This window comes from Limanda limanda, chromosome 7, assembly GCF_963576545.1.
Source record: "Limanda limanda chromosome 7, fLimLim1.1, whole genome shotgun sequence".
NCBI lineage: Eukaryota > Metazoa > Chordata > Actinopteri > Pleuronectiformes > Pleuronectidae > Limanda > Limanda limanda.
In genome coordinates, this window is record NC_083642.1 from 1,792,374 (window position 1) to 1,805,371 (window position 12,998).

The 12,998-nt window shown below is 40.5% G+C and overlaps 2 protein-coding genes across 2 annotated transcripts; both read right to left on the reverse strand.

The window, feature by feature from the left end:
• Positions 1 to 214: 214 nt before the first annotated feature.
• sdf4 (stromal cell derived factor 4) lies at positions 215 to 10,198 on the reverse strand. Its single transcript, XM_061074154.1, has 7 exons — positions 9,918 to 10,198; positions 4,959 to 5,275; positions 4,587 to 4,723; positions 4,356 to 4,469; positions 2,667 to 2,825; positions 1,918 to 2,093; positions 215 to 954 (listed from the first exon to the last, which is right to left on the reverse strand). Exons 2-7 carry the CDS (start codon positions 5,267 to 5,269, stop codon positions 778 to 780), a joined length of 1,074 nt encoding a protein of 357 aa, XP_060930137.1. The 5' UTR covers positions 5,270 to 5,275; positions 9,918 to 10,198; the 3' UTR covers positions 215 to 777.
• On the reverse strand, positions 6,270 to 7,593 carry LOC133004586 (stress-induced-phosphoprotein 1-like). The gene has a single exon (XM_061074055.1). It carries the CDS (start codon positions 7,591 to 7,593, stop codon positions 6,331 to 6,333), a length of 1,263 nt encoding a protein of 420 aa, XP_060930038.1. The 3' UTR covers positions 6,270 to 6,330.
• Positions 10,199 to 12,998: the final 2,800 nt, after the last annotated feature.

Genomic DNA, 12,998 nt, shown 5'->3' on the forward strand with positions numbered 1-12,998 from the left:
TCTTTATCTAGCAGAACATCCTCCATGAAAAAGACACTTTGCTCTTATATATTAATCTATTCTCCACATCTTAAATTTCATTAATTTAAGCCAATTAATGATTTTTTTATATTTCTACACAACTCTCTTTTTTTTATATATATATGAAAAAAGGACGGATTTTATGGACCTCGGTTAAATTGTGCATCACTGCTGCTGAGACCCCCCCCCCCCCCCCCTCTTGAATAAGTGACAGTGTAAAGTCTGTGTGAGAGAAATAAACTCTGTATAATTATATGGTTTCTCTAGCAGGGTTGTTCCTCTCAGCTGCTTCATATTTACTTCTTCCAACCTTTTGCATTGGTAGGTGACCATGAATATTTACAATGTTTACAGACACGCCAGCGAACAAACAACAGATCCTGCATCTCTCACACACACACACACACACACACACAACTCGCCCGGCTGAACTGACTCTCTCACCACTGCACCACGGAGAAGAAAATCTAATATCCCTCATATACACACATTTGACCCTAAAACACAAATTGATTTGGAGTTGCTGCCGTGCGGCTCACAGCAGGACGACCGTGTCCTCGCTGCTGATTGGCCGACAGCGCCGGGTGAAGAACTAACTGGAGTCAGCAGTGAAAGAGGCCGTGGAGGCTCGGCGTTAAACACACAATTGCACACTACAACATCCTATGGTGAGGTTGCCCCTGTCACTGGCCTGTCCCTGAAGCAGATGGAGGACGCCGCCCGGCCTCGCCGAGCAGGCGGAGGACGGACGGGTCCTCAGAATTCCTCGTGAACATTTCGGGCGTAATCCATGAGCTTGCTGCCCGTGAAGTACTCGCTGTACTTGAGGATCTCGTCCAGCTCCAAGTTATGATTCTGATTCTCATCTGCGACGGCGATCATCTGCTTGGCCTCGTTCAGAGCGTTGTGCTCGTTCATCGGGTCCATGTACTCCTGAACAAACACACAGGGGGAGGGGCCAGAGGACGGACGTCAGGGGGGACGAAGGTTCAACACAATCTCACATTTAAACTCCTTCATATTCCATCTAGGCTGCGGGCCATCAGGACTGAAACCGCCCGCCACAAGACCAGCTTCTTCCCTTCCCTCTTATCCCGCACCCACGTCTCAATTACATTATCACACATAACATAACAGTTTATTGCATATTGCACATCCCCATTTCTCTCCTGCTTTGCATTTTACTTTTTATTTAACTTTTTATATCTTGTATATATATCTGTTTTGCATTTTACTCTTCATTTAACTTTTATGTCTTGTATATATATTTGTTTTACATACAGTTATTTCTTTCTTATGTGAAGTACTTATTGTGTTTTTATGCTTTATGTTAAATGTATGCACCTTTTTACCAAAGAAAATTCCAGGTAGGTGTAAACCTACTTGGCAATAAATCCTTTCTGATTCTGATCAAGATCTCCATGACAACAGAACCTCACAGGTCTAGTTTTCTGTTCTACTCTAAATATTTGTTCTTCGTTGCATTATTAAGCCCCACCCCTCCACAGATATTACTGGAATTGTTTGGGTAGTTTTGGAGTAATCCTGCTGAAATAGTAGATAATAATCCCAATGATAATTTTACAAAAAACTACATGTAAATCTATACAGAAGGAAACACTAATCGGATCATCTTCTCCATACGCATATTGACGAGGTGTAAACATTGCTTCCTCCTGTTTAAGCCAAACTGTGCATTAATGAACAAACCTTTTCTACACCAACATGTTTCTATTTGCATGCTACATACATGTGTCAGGAAAATGAAGAATTCCCTGATTAACTTGCCAAATTATGTAGAAACGTGTTTGAAATTCAGATCCGCTGGTTTAGTGAATAGAGGAACCTGTGAGCTAAATTTCCCGTCTAGAAAGACTTCCCATCTTAACCACTCACCTCCAGTTCAGCCATGGTGACGATGCCATCGTGGTTCGAGTCGATGACGTCCTCGAACTCCTTCTTCCTCTCTCGGACCCAGTCGTCGTCGATGTCCTGGGCCTGCTGGTTCTCCACGGTGCCCACGGGCAGAGAGATGAACTCCGACAGGGTCAGCTTCTTATCACCGTCCTGGTCTGCAAAGCAAAGCACCGTCGGTGAAAAGGAGGAAACATTTACATGACCCAGTTCATATCCTCCGCGCCTGTTCTATATTTGTTTAAGAATCCAAGTTCAACAGAGCCGCTGAAGTAATATTTACATACGCTAACAAAACAAAAGTCGGATCACCTCTGGAAGTGAAGAACAGAACTTTCTCTGAGCAAAGTAGAATGTTTGAAATGACTTCATGTTATGTGAGGAGGTTTGTTTGGAACAAAATAAGCCTCAGATTCCACTCGGCAGAAAGTTTTATCATCTTTTAAACTCAGTATTTTGGTTTTAAGGCTTTAGAACTTTACGGTTTCAGTTCACTCTCGCTGCGATCAGTCATAAAAACCAAAACTCTGAGCTGAGAGACTGTAAAACTCTCCAGAGCTCAAACTATGGCTGAATCAGCTTTTTGACAGGAAACACTATCTGCTCGACAAACCAACAAAGTAAACAACTGGACAATTGAACATTTAACGACGACAGAGACAGATGTTTCCTTCTGCCCCGAGTTTAAAACAACAACGCTCATGATTCAGATGTTAGGAGGTAAACTGCACCTAGGTCCCGGACGATCTCCTTCACCATGTACTGCAGCATTCCTCTGCTGTGCTCCGGGTGGAGGAAGGACAGGAACTCCTGCTCGTTCAGCAGCTGGTCGGCGGGGGGGCTGTCGGCCTGGAACCAGCGATCCTTCAGGCTCTCCAGAACCTCCTGAGCTGCAGGGAGCAAAATGACAAGAGTTCAGTCAGATGTTAAACTGTCTGCAGATCATATTCACAGATTCAGCAGCTACAGGCATCTATGGCTATCCATCCCTCTCACCCCCTCCACAAAACACTGGACCAGCTAAGGAGCAGCTTCAGCCACAGACTCATTTAACCCCCCCGCTGCTCGAAGGAACGATACAGGAAGTCGTTCCTCCCAACTGCAATAAGACTGTTCAACTCCTCCCCCTCTGTCAGAGCCACCATCACAGAACTGCACTAAACCTGTCTCCTGCTCTGTGGACCTGTACAACACTCCGCTCCATATACACTTACTTCACATCATATGTGATATGTGTTCATATAAACCATATTGATATTATATATCATGTTATACAGTAATATTGTCTTTTGCACACTCTGTCTACATATTCTTAGACTCATAGTATATTATATTACCTATTGTATAGTCAAATACTTATATTCATATTCATACTTCTACTATATATCATATCATACTCTCTGTATATTCTTGTTTACATAAGTCTATATACACATATTTATTTATGTGTACATGTTATAATTACTATTATTATATCACCATTACTATTATTATTATATATACTGTTGCTGCCATTATTACCATATACTGCTTTTATATTGGTATAATTACTATCATATATAAATATATATTATGTTATATTATATACTATATATATTATATATATATAGTATATAATATAACATAATATATATAAATATATATTATGTTATATTATATACTATATATACTGTACTATTCTTATATACTGTCTAACAATACCATTACCATCATATCATCAGTACTATTACCATCATCTTGACACTGCACCTTATCTACCTATTTTATTGTATTTTTATCTTGTGCTTCTGTTTTTTTGACAACTTAATTTCCCTTCGGGGATGAATAAAGTACTCTATCTATCTATCTATCTATCTATCTATCTATCTATCTATCTATCTATCTATCTATCTATCTATCTATCTATCTATCTATCTATCTATCTATCTATCTATCTATCTATCTAAAACACCGTGGGTTGGACTTAGTTTAAAATATGTTATTTTAATATTAACTGTTGGTACTATTTTCTCTTAAGTCAGTGTGCTTCTTCCTACTTACTATTAACACTGAGGAGCACATGATGCATCCACCAGAGCCACGAGGAACTTCCTTCGCCCTTTGTAAACGCACTGTGTTGATTTTGTGTGTTTACATTGGGTGTTGTCTAATTAACACTGGCTGACTGTTGATTTGATTTTTAATCTAATGTTAATAAACTGAAGACGAGTGCAAACAGTTTCCTCTGTTGGTTTTGTTGATGTGACGTCTCTGCGTTAAACAAAGAACGTGTTGGAACTAGTTCTTCATGTTAAATAATAAATATGTTCATGTAACTGCTTAGAAGTAATGTTTACTTTAATACTTTGAATGATACACCAGGTGAGAGGTATCCTTGGTCAATCTTACCACGCCCTATTCCAAAAATGTTTCATACTTACTTTCCTCATCCAGTTTCAAATCTTCATTATTCTTTATCTTCTCAGCAATATCTTTTTCATTGAATCCTTTGCTGGCCAGAAATTTGATTCTGTATTCATCCCACGTCACGCGACCTGCGGAAGAGGCACGAATCCACGATTTGAAAACAAGAGAACTGAGGCTTTTGAGACAGAAGTGGGTGTGTCTCTGTGTGACTTTGTGCGACTTTGTGTTTGTTCATGTTCTCTTACCGTCTCCGTCCGGGTCGACAGCATGGAAATGGTTCTTGTTCTCCTTGGTGGCCTCCTGGAAGTGCTCCGCCGTCTTCTCCATGATCCAGCGCTGCATCTCCTTGGCGCTGACACTTTTATCCAAGTTGAAATCAACTCTGTAGACGGGAAAAGAGAAGTTAGTGAAATATAGCTCCAGTTATTGAACATTAGCACTGTCATTACTATTCGCTGGGAATTCTTCAGCTTCTAACAACAGAAAAGTAATTACAGACTAAAGGATGAGAATTTTCAATCCTGACTTCCTGCTGGTGATTCCTGAAGATCGTGACCAGCAGACCCGAGCAGTGTAAACCCACGACAGAGATTCAGTGAGTAACAAACAGGTCTTACTTGGTGAAGATCTCAATCAGCTTCTTCCTGTTCCTCCTCGGCTCGGAGTCCTCGTCGAACTCCTCCAGGTCTTTCCCCAGGAACACCTCCTGATGGAAGTCCTTGTTGATGTGGCCGTCCAGCTCCAGCTTCACCCCGTTCAGGTGGTCCGGGGGAAGGATCTCGTTCTCGTCCTTGTTGGACGCAGACTTTTCTCTCAGGGCCGACATGTTGGCTGGTCGAGCGTGCACGTCCATGGCGTGGAGAAGAACGCAGAGCAGCAGAGATGCAGCCATGATGTTCCTGCACCACAGTATCCTCCAAACGGCCATGATCGTCTGTGGAATTCAAAAAGAAATATGTTAAACAAACTCCAGGAAAAGACGGCAAACTCAGTAGAGGACAAAGACTAAGTGATGGAAAACTGACAGCCTGCATCTGTGTTCCTGTTCCAAATTTACATAAAAGGAAAACAACTAGACTCAATGCAACGGTTACACATCCAGGAAAACCAGGATGTACAAAGTTACAAAGGGTACACACAGAAAACAAACTGTGTATGTGTGTGTGATAAGATTGACTTTATTAGGACATAAAAACAAATGGAATTCATTTTTAATCCTGTGAAAAAGGTTAAAGTTTTAAACAAAAAGGGTAAACAAAGTTAAAAACCTTTTTGTAAGGACTTCTACCTGCCAGGTGGAGTGTTTTTAATTATTTCCAAGGGAATAACTCATGGATTTTGATGAAGAAAATCCAGCATATAGAGGACTGATGGGAGTGTGTTAGATTTGGTGCAGCTTGATTGAAATAGACGGGACTCTTGGTCCTTTGCAAAGGTATGTGCTCTACCGAGTGTCTTTCTATTTGACTATTTAACCAACAAGTGCAATCCACCCTTCAACTATCACATTATTCAGATTTGGAAATATTCAGGCCAGGCAATTTTTCCCTATTTTGTAAAACCACCTTCTAGTTTCATGTTTAGTTTTGCTCATCAATCACAGAATCACTTTCCTGATATGACCTGGACACAAATATAAAGCAGACAGAAGGCCGCCTGAAAGATAACAATATAAAAGTGTTGACAATTTCAATTTTGTGATCAACTGATAAGAATAAAAGTCTAGAAACAATTATTAAAAAATAAAAAATCTTTTATTCCCTTCACAACAGTTTCATATGACAGGAATGTGTGAACTGCTTTCGGGTGGATTTCCCCTTTAAACACTAGTGCATTGAGACATAAACACTTATCCTCAGGGAGATTAAGAACATTCTAATTTTGAATTTGAAGGCAAGACAATAGGAAGTCATATATCATATTTCAGAGGGTTTTGCATGTTGCTCCACTTCAGCCCCTGGGAGTTTCTTCACCAGCTGGAGCATCTCATCAACGAATGGCTATCAGTCCAATATCAATGAGTTTCAGAATCTTCTGAGCGATGACTGGGTTCTTCAAGTGCTCGCTGAGCGCCTGGGGGTCCGTCTGGATTTGCTCGAGGATCATGCGCATGGCCGGGTCGGACATGATCTGCTGCACCTCGGGGTCGGACATGGCCCTCTGCTTCACGTCCTCGGGGCTGTCGTCCCTGGAGGTCCGACGGACCAGGCAGCGCTGCAGGCCTTCGGTGGCTTCCTTTGAGGAAGGGTCCAGCTCCATGGCCTTCTGATAAGCATCCATAGCTTTGGAATAATCTTTCATGGCTTCCAAAGCTCCTCCTTTACGGGTGTAGCCTTTTATGAAGGCGGGCTCGAGTCTGATGCAGTCTTCACAATCCTTGAGGGCCAGTGGAAACTCCAGCAGCTTTGAGAAGCAGGCGGCTCTGTTACTGAAGAGCTTGGCGTCATTCGGGTTCCTCTTGATGGCCTCAGAGTAATGTTTCATGGCTAAGGGACAGTCACCTTTCAGGAAGGCTTCGTTTCCCTTGTTCTTCTCCTCCAGGGCCAGATCTGGGTTGATGTAGGCGACCTTCTCCTGCTCCTTCGCGATCTTCTCTGCCTGCTTGCACTTCTTCAAGACCTCAGGAGTCCGATGCTCCGTCAGACTCTTGTTGAAATACTGAACCGCTTCTTTGTATTTTCCCTGCTTGAAGTAGGAGTTTCCGATCCGGGCCAGGGCCTTTGCGATTTGTCGGTAGTCTTCTCGGTTCTCCCGGCCGACATCGATGGCCTTCTCACACAGCTCTCGGCACTTCTCAAAATCCTTCTTCTCAAAGTAGACGGCTGCTTGATTCGAGATGTACATCATGTTGAACGGGTCGTGTTTGATTGCTTTCTCATAGTGTTTCAGCGCCACTTCAAAGTCCTTATTCTTATACGCAGCATTCCCAAGTTCCTTTTCCGTCAAGGCCTTTCTCTTGTTTCCTTGAAGGTCTTCCTCTTTGGGTTCGGGCGGAGGAGGAGGTGGGGTGGCCTCATCTTCTTCCTCCATCTCAGCGAGGTTGAGTCCCAGCAGCACGGACAGCGTGGTCATCACTCTGGGATCCTGCAGCTTGGACCCGAGCTCCGACGGCTTGTTCCTGAGCAGCTCCAGCAGTTCTCTGTAGCTCGGGTCGGAGAACAGCTCCCGCGTGCGAGCATCGTTCTCCAGCTTCTGGAACAAGTCGGGCCCGGAGAACGGGCTCATCGGGGGGGTCTCTGCCGGGGACGACATCTGATCGTCCAGGGGCAGCGTGCGATAGAGCGATGGAGTTATGTTTAAGGTGTAGCTAATAAGAGAAAGGCAGCTAGGAGTCATGTAAACTGTTATAAACAGACATATTTAGAATAAATAGATCAAAGGACACATTGTTATACAAGTAAACATTCAAATACTCAACTGGTAATTGGTGGAAATACAAAAGAAAAGTAAATTTTCACCACTTTCTAACTTTCTGCAAATTTTGGTAACAAGTTGAGCCTGTTAAAGCCCTCAAAAAGCCAATTCATTTGCCTGAATAATAATAATAATAATAATAATAATAATAATCCTTACAATTTCAATAGGGTCTCACCTGACCTTTGAAGTCAGTGCTCGGGCCCTAATGATAGTTAAATGTTTGAAATAGTTTGCTATTATACTGCATTACATTGCATATTGCAATCTGACACTGGTCACTGTTTTGCATTTAGCATTTCACTTTTTACTTCACTTTTTATATCTTTTATATATTTTTATTCAGAAATGTTTATGTCAAAATAAATGTTACTTTGTATAAATATTGGTAAAAAGTGAGTAAATAAGAAGTAAACAGTGAGTAAATATATACTGGTTTCCTATTTTGTATTGCTCTCCTATGTATGTTGTATTTATTGCGTTTTTATGTTTCTATGTTCTGATTCTGATAAATGTTATTGATTTGAATTTGACAGGATTTTAAGTGAGATTCATTTAGATGGCAACACTTTTTATTGAACTACTAACCATTTACTTTAATAACTTATGAATGTGTCGTCATCATTAAACCCTGGGGGTCATGACGACGCTTCATTCATATAAATACATCACCTGGATCATGATAGTTAAGCTAAGTAGCTAAATAGGCTAACGAGAAGCTAGGAGTCATGTTAACTGTTATAAACAGACATATTTAGAATAAATAGATCAAAGGACACATTGTTATAAAAGTAAACATTCAAATATTCAACTGGTAATTGGTGGAAATACAAAAGAAAATGATAGTTAAATGTTTGAAATAGTTTGCTATTATACTGTATTACATTGCATATTGCAATCTGACACTGTTCACTGTTTTGCATTTAGCATTTCACTTTTTACTTCACTTTTTATATCTTTTATATATTTTTATTCAGAAATGTTTATGTCAAAATAAATGTTACTTTGTATAAATATTGGTTAAAAAGTGAGTAAATAAGAAGTAAACAGTGAGTAAATATATATACTGGTTTCCTATTTTTTTATTGCTCTCCTATGTATGTTGTATTTATTGCGTTTTTATGTTTCTATGTTCATTGTTTGCACCAATAACCAGAGCAAATTCCTAAAACAATAAATACAATACTTCTGATTCTGATAAATGTTATTGATTTGAATTTGACAGGATTTTAAGTGAGATTAAATTAGCTGACAACACTTTTTATTGAACTACTAACCATTTACTTTAATAACTTATGAATGTGTCGTCATCATAAAACCATGGGGGTTATGACGACGCTTCATTCATATAAATCCATCACCTGGGTTATGATAGTTAAGCTAAGTAGCTAAATAGGCTAACGAGAAGCTAGGAGTCATGTTAACTGTTATAAACAGACATATTTAGAATAAATAGATCAAAGGACACATTGTTATAAAAGTAAACATTCAAATATTCAACTGTAATTGGTGGAAATACAAAAGAAAATGATAGTTAAATGTTTGAAATAGTTTGCTATTATACTGCATTACATTGCATATTGCAATCTGACACTGTTCACTGTTTTGCATTTCACTTTCTACTTCACTTTTTATATCTTTTATCTTTTATATATTTTTATTCAGAAATGTTTATGTCAAAATAAATGTTACTTTGTATAAATATTGGTAAAAAGTGAGTAAATAAGAAGTAAACAGTGAGTAAATATATATACTGGTTTCCTATTTTTTTATTGCTCTGCTATGTATGTTGTATTTATTGCGTTTTTATGTTTCTATGTTCATTGTTTGCACCATTAACCAGCAAATTCCTTGTATGTGTAAACGTACTTGGCAATAAAATACTTCTGATTCTGATAAATGTTATTGATTTGAATTTGACAGGATTTTAAGTGAGATTCATTTAGCTGACAACACTTTTTATTAAACTATAAACCATTTACTTTAATAACTTATGAATGTGTCGTCATCATTAAACCCTGGGGGTCATGACGACGCTTCATTGATATAAATACATCACCTGGATCATGATAGTTAAGCTCAGTAGCTAAATAGGCTAACGAGAAGCTAACGAAATATATTAAAAGTTGTGACGTGAAATAATAAAAAATAAGAACACGGACCTGCGGTGGTGAGGTACCGGGGGAATCGAACCTGGAACACGGACCTGCGGTGGTGAGGTACCGGGGGAATCGAACCTGGAACACGGACCTGCGGTGGTGAGGTACCGGGGGAATCGAACCTGGAACACGGACCTGCGGTGGTGAGGTACCGGGGGAATCGAACCTGGAACACGGACCTGCGGTGGTGAGGTACCGGGGGAATCGAACCTGGAACACGGACCTGTGGTAGTCCGGGCTGTAGTGAGTGACGTGTTTCTTCCGGGTCGAGGAGGCGTCGCAGCGAGTGTCGCGTTAATCCAGGAAGAAGTGTCCTTTGTTGATGACGTAGGTGGTGACGTTCAAAGCCGTTCAAAGCCGTTCAAAGCGAGCCGGCCGTACCACGTGACTGAGTCGGGAAATTCGAAATATAAAGGGCTCTGTGGGAAAGTTTAAATTTTTAAATAAAAATTAATAAAATGTCCATATTTTACATTTTACATGTTTTTACATCACAACCCTCTGCCCCAGTTTGTTTCCACTTTTCTTTTTGACCCCCACCATTGTATCATAAAGACAGACGCCATATTAATGAGTTCATAATTAATGTTTTGGCATAAACATCATTCATTCATTTATTCAATTCAAAGCTACATGGTGTCATAATAATCACTCTGCCTGATTTACATTTATTGTCCACTTGTTAAAATGAAGCCCTATTTGCACTTTTGCACACACTTTCACTATTGTTTTTCTTTAGGTGTATATATATATATATATAGATATGTATATTTTATTTCCATTTTAGATTTTTATATTCTATTTTATCTTATTTTATCTATATTTTTTTTGTATGGATGTAATATTCTGAGCATTGCTATAAGAGAGCATGTGACCCAAGCATTTCATTACAAGCGACTGCTTACTGTAATTTATATCTGTTGAGGAGACAGAGACACTTTTTAATTATACTTTCCAATGTCCACCTCAACCTTTAATAATTTTATGATTGAGTTAAATTTGAACATGGAGACATTAACTCCCTTGTCAAAAAAAAAGTGAGTTCACACTGATTTTTAAATTAAAAACAAGTGCTCTGATGACTAATATGCAGCTAATTTGTATATATATTAGTTTATAATATTCATACAGTCATGTTTAAATGGTTAAATTATAAGTAAAGCCAACATGTAAATAGCTATAATGATCAATGAACACAAAATAAATTATTAAATAAACTAATGTTAATGAATAAATCGTTGATATAGATATGTGGTATGTAGGTAGGTTTGGATAAACAGAAGAAAAAGAGAGCTAGGAGAAATGTAAAAGTAACAGATAAATGTTTAAAATAAATAGATAGGAGTAATTGATAAATAGTTGAAAAACATAGCATTATAAAAAAAATAGATACATATTTTATATAGCAACTGACTAATGGATAGATGTGGCGAAAGAAGTGGTACAAACTTGCACAAAACACACAAAATATATTCTTTAGAAGCACTGTCTTATTTCAAACACAAGAAAATGTCATTTTTATTTTATTTTGAAGGCCAATCACTCTTTTTTGATACATCTGTGTCCCTGTTTGTCAGCAGATACAGGAACTGCCACTGGGAAGGTGCTGGTGAGTTGTTTGTACTTCGAGCTGCTGCCTCTGGGTGGCGCTATGTTAAAATGTAAAACAGCTCAAGCAAGTGGCAGTCTGAAAATCTAAGTAGTGGAGTAATGGAGAAGATATCAGGTATTGGCACTCATGAGTTAACATGTCATTTATCCCAATAAGACTTATTTTAATTAATTAGATGAAAACAACTATTTGTTTTAACTAGCAGGTTATTTACTGAAACCTGCAGTTTGAGCTACAGGAAATGAAGTTCCTTCAACTCTTTTCCTTCAGAGCATTCAGAGAAGACATGTCCCTGAGCAGCAACACAGGACAAAACCAACAGGTATGTTCTGTATATACAATATATAACACAGTGGGAGAATCATTGGCAAGGTACCACGTCGTAGATACAGGATAATACCTCAATGTTTCAAAATAAAGTGCAGGAATTTGTTTCTACGTCTTGCTTGGATGTAAACACGGGGCTTTAGAGTAGAGTAGGCTAATATTGAGCCAACGTGACGAGACAGATACACAACTCTACACAACGACACACACAGACACACAAGGTCAACGTGTCTGCCAGAGAAGCTCCTCAGCTCCAGCATTTCATCTATGAGATAAAGCAGAGCTGAATAAGCTTGTATGGGTGCCAACAGAGAGAGAGAGAGAGAGGGAGAGGGAGGGAAGGGAGAGAGAGAGAGAGGGAAGGGAGTGAAGGAGAGGGAGTGGAAGAGGGAGAGGGGGAGAAAGGGTGATGATAAAACTCCTCTGTGAGCCCTCCTGCAGCCTCAGAGCACAGGAGCAACCCAGACCAGAGGCGTCCCCACAGCAGCTGCCTGCACTCGGCCTCGGACTCTGATGATTTGTGGGAACAACCAGTAGCTGAGGAGGCCAGAGGAGGAAGAGGAGCCGAGGAGGAAGGAGCCGAGGAGGAAGGAGAAGAGGAGGAAGGAGCTGAGGAGGAAGGAGCCGAGGAGGAAGGAGCCGAGGAGCAGAGGAGCAGAGGAGCACACCTGTAGAGTTCTGTTGTTTGCTGTGAAGCCTCTTTAAGGAAGAAGAGAAGAAGCCTGGCCTGAGATCTACCCTGGACCTCATCCCACCTCCTCTTGGGCTTGCTTCATCCCTGCTGGGTTGAGGCGGCGGGGGGGGGGGATTCTGGTTCTCAGACTGACAGACTCCCATCGTTTCTGGCTCTCGCAGCTTCTCCAGCGACCCGGCCGCCCGGCTGCAGACCGGACCCAGCCTTCCATCCTCTCAGAACCCTGCAGCCCACCCTCAGCTTGGGACGCCCCCCCTCCTCTCTGCCTCTTCTTTTGCCCCCTGTGCCCCCCCCCTACCCCCCCCCCCCCCCTCCTCTGCACCTCACCCCCCAACAGAGCAGAAAGCGTGAAAAATCTCACTAATGGGTTTATTTGCTGTCAGATCTGCGGCGATCTGTCACTCCCTTGGCCCATTCCTCTTGACACATTTCATAGTTGAGTAAGCCTCCT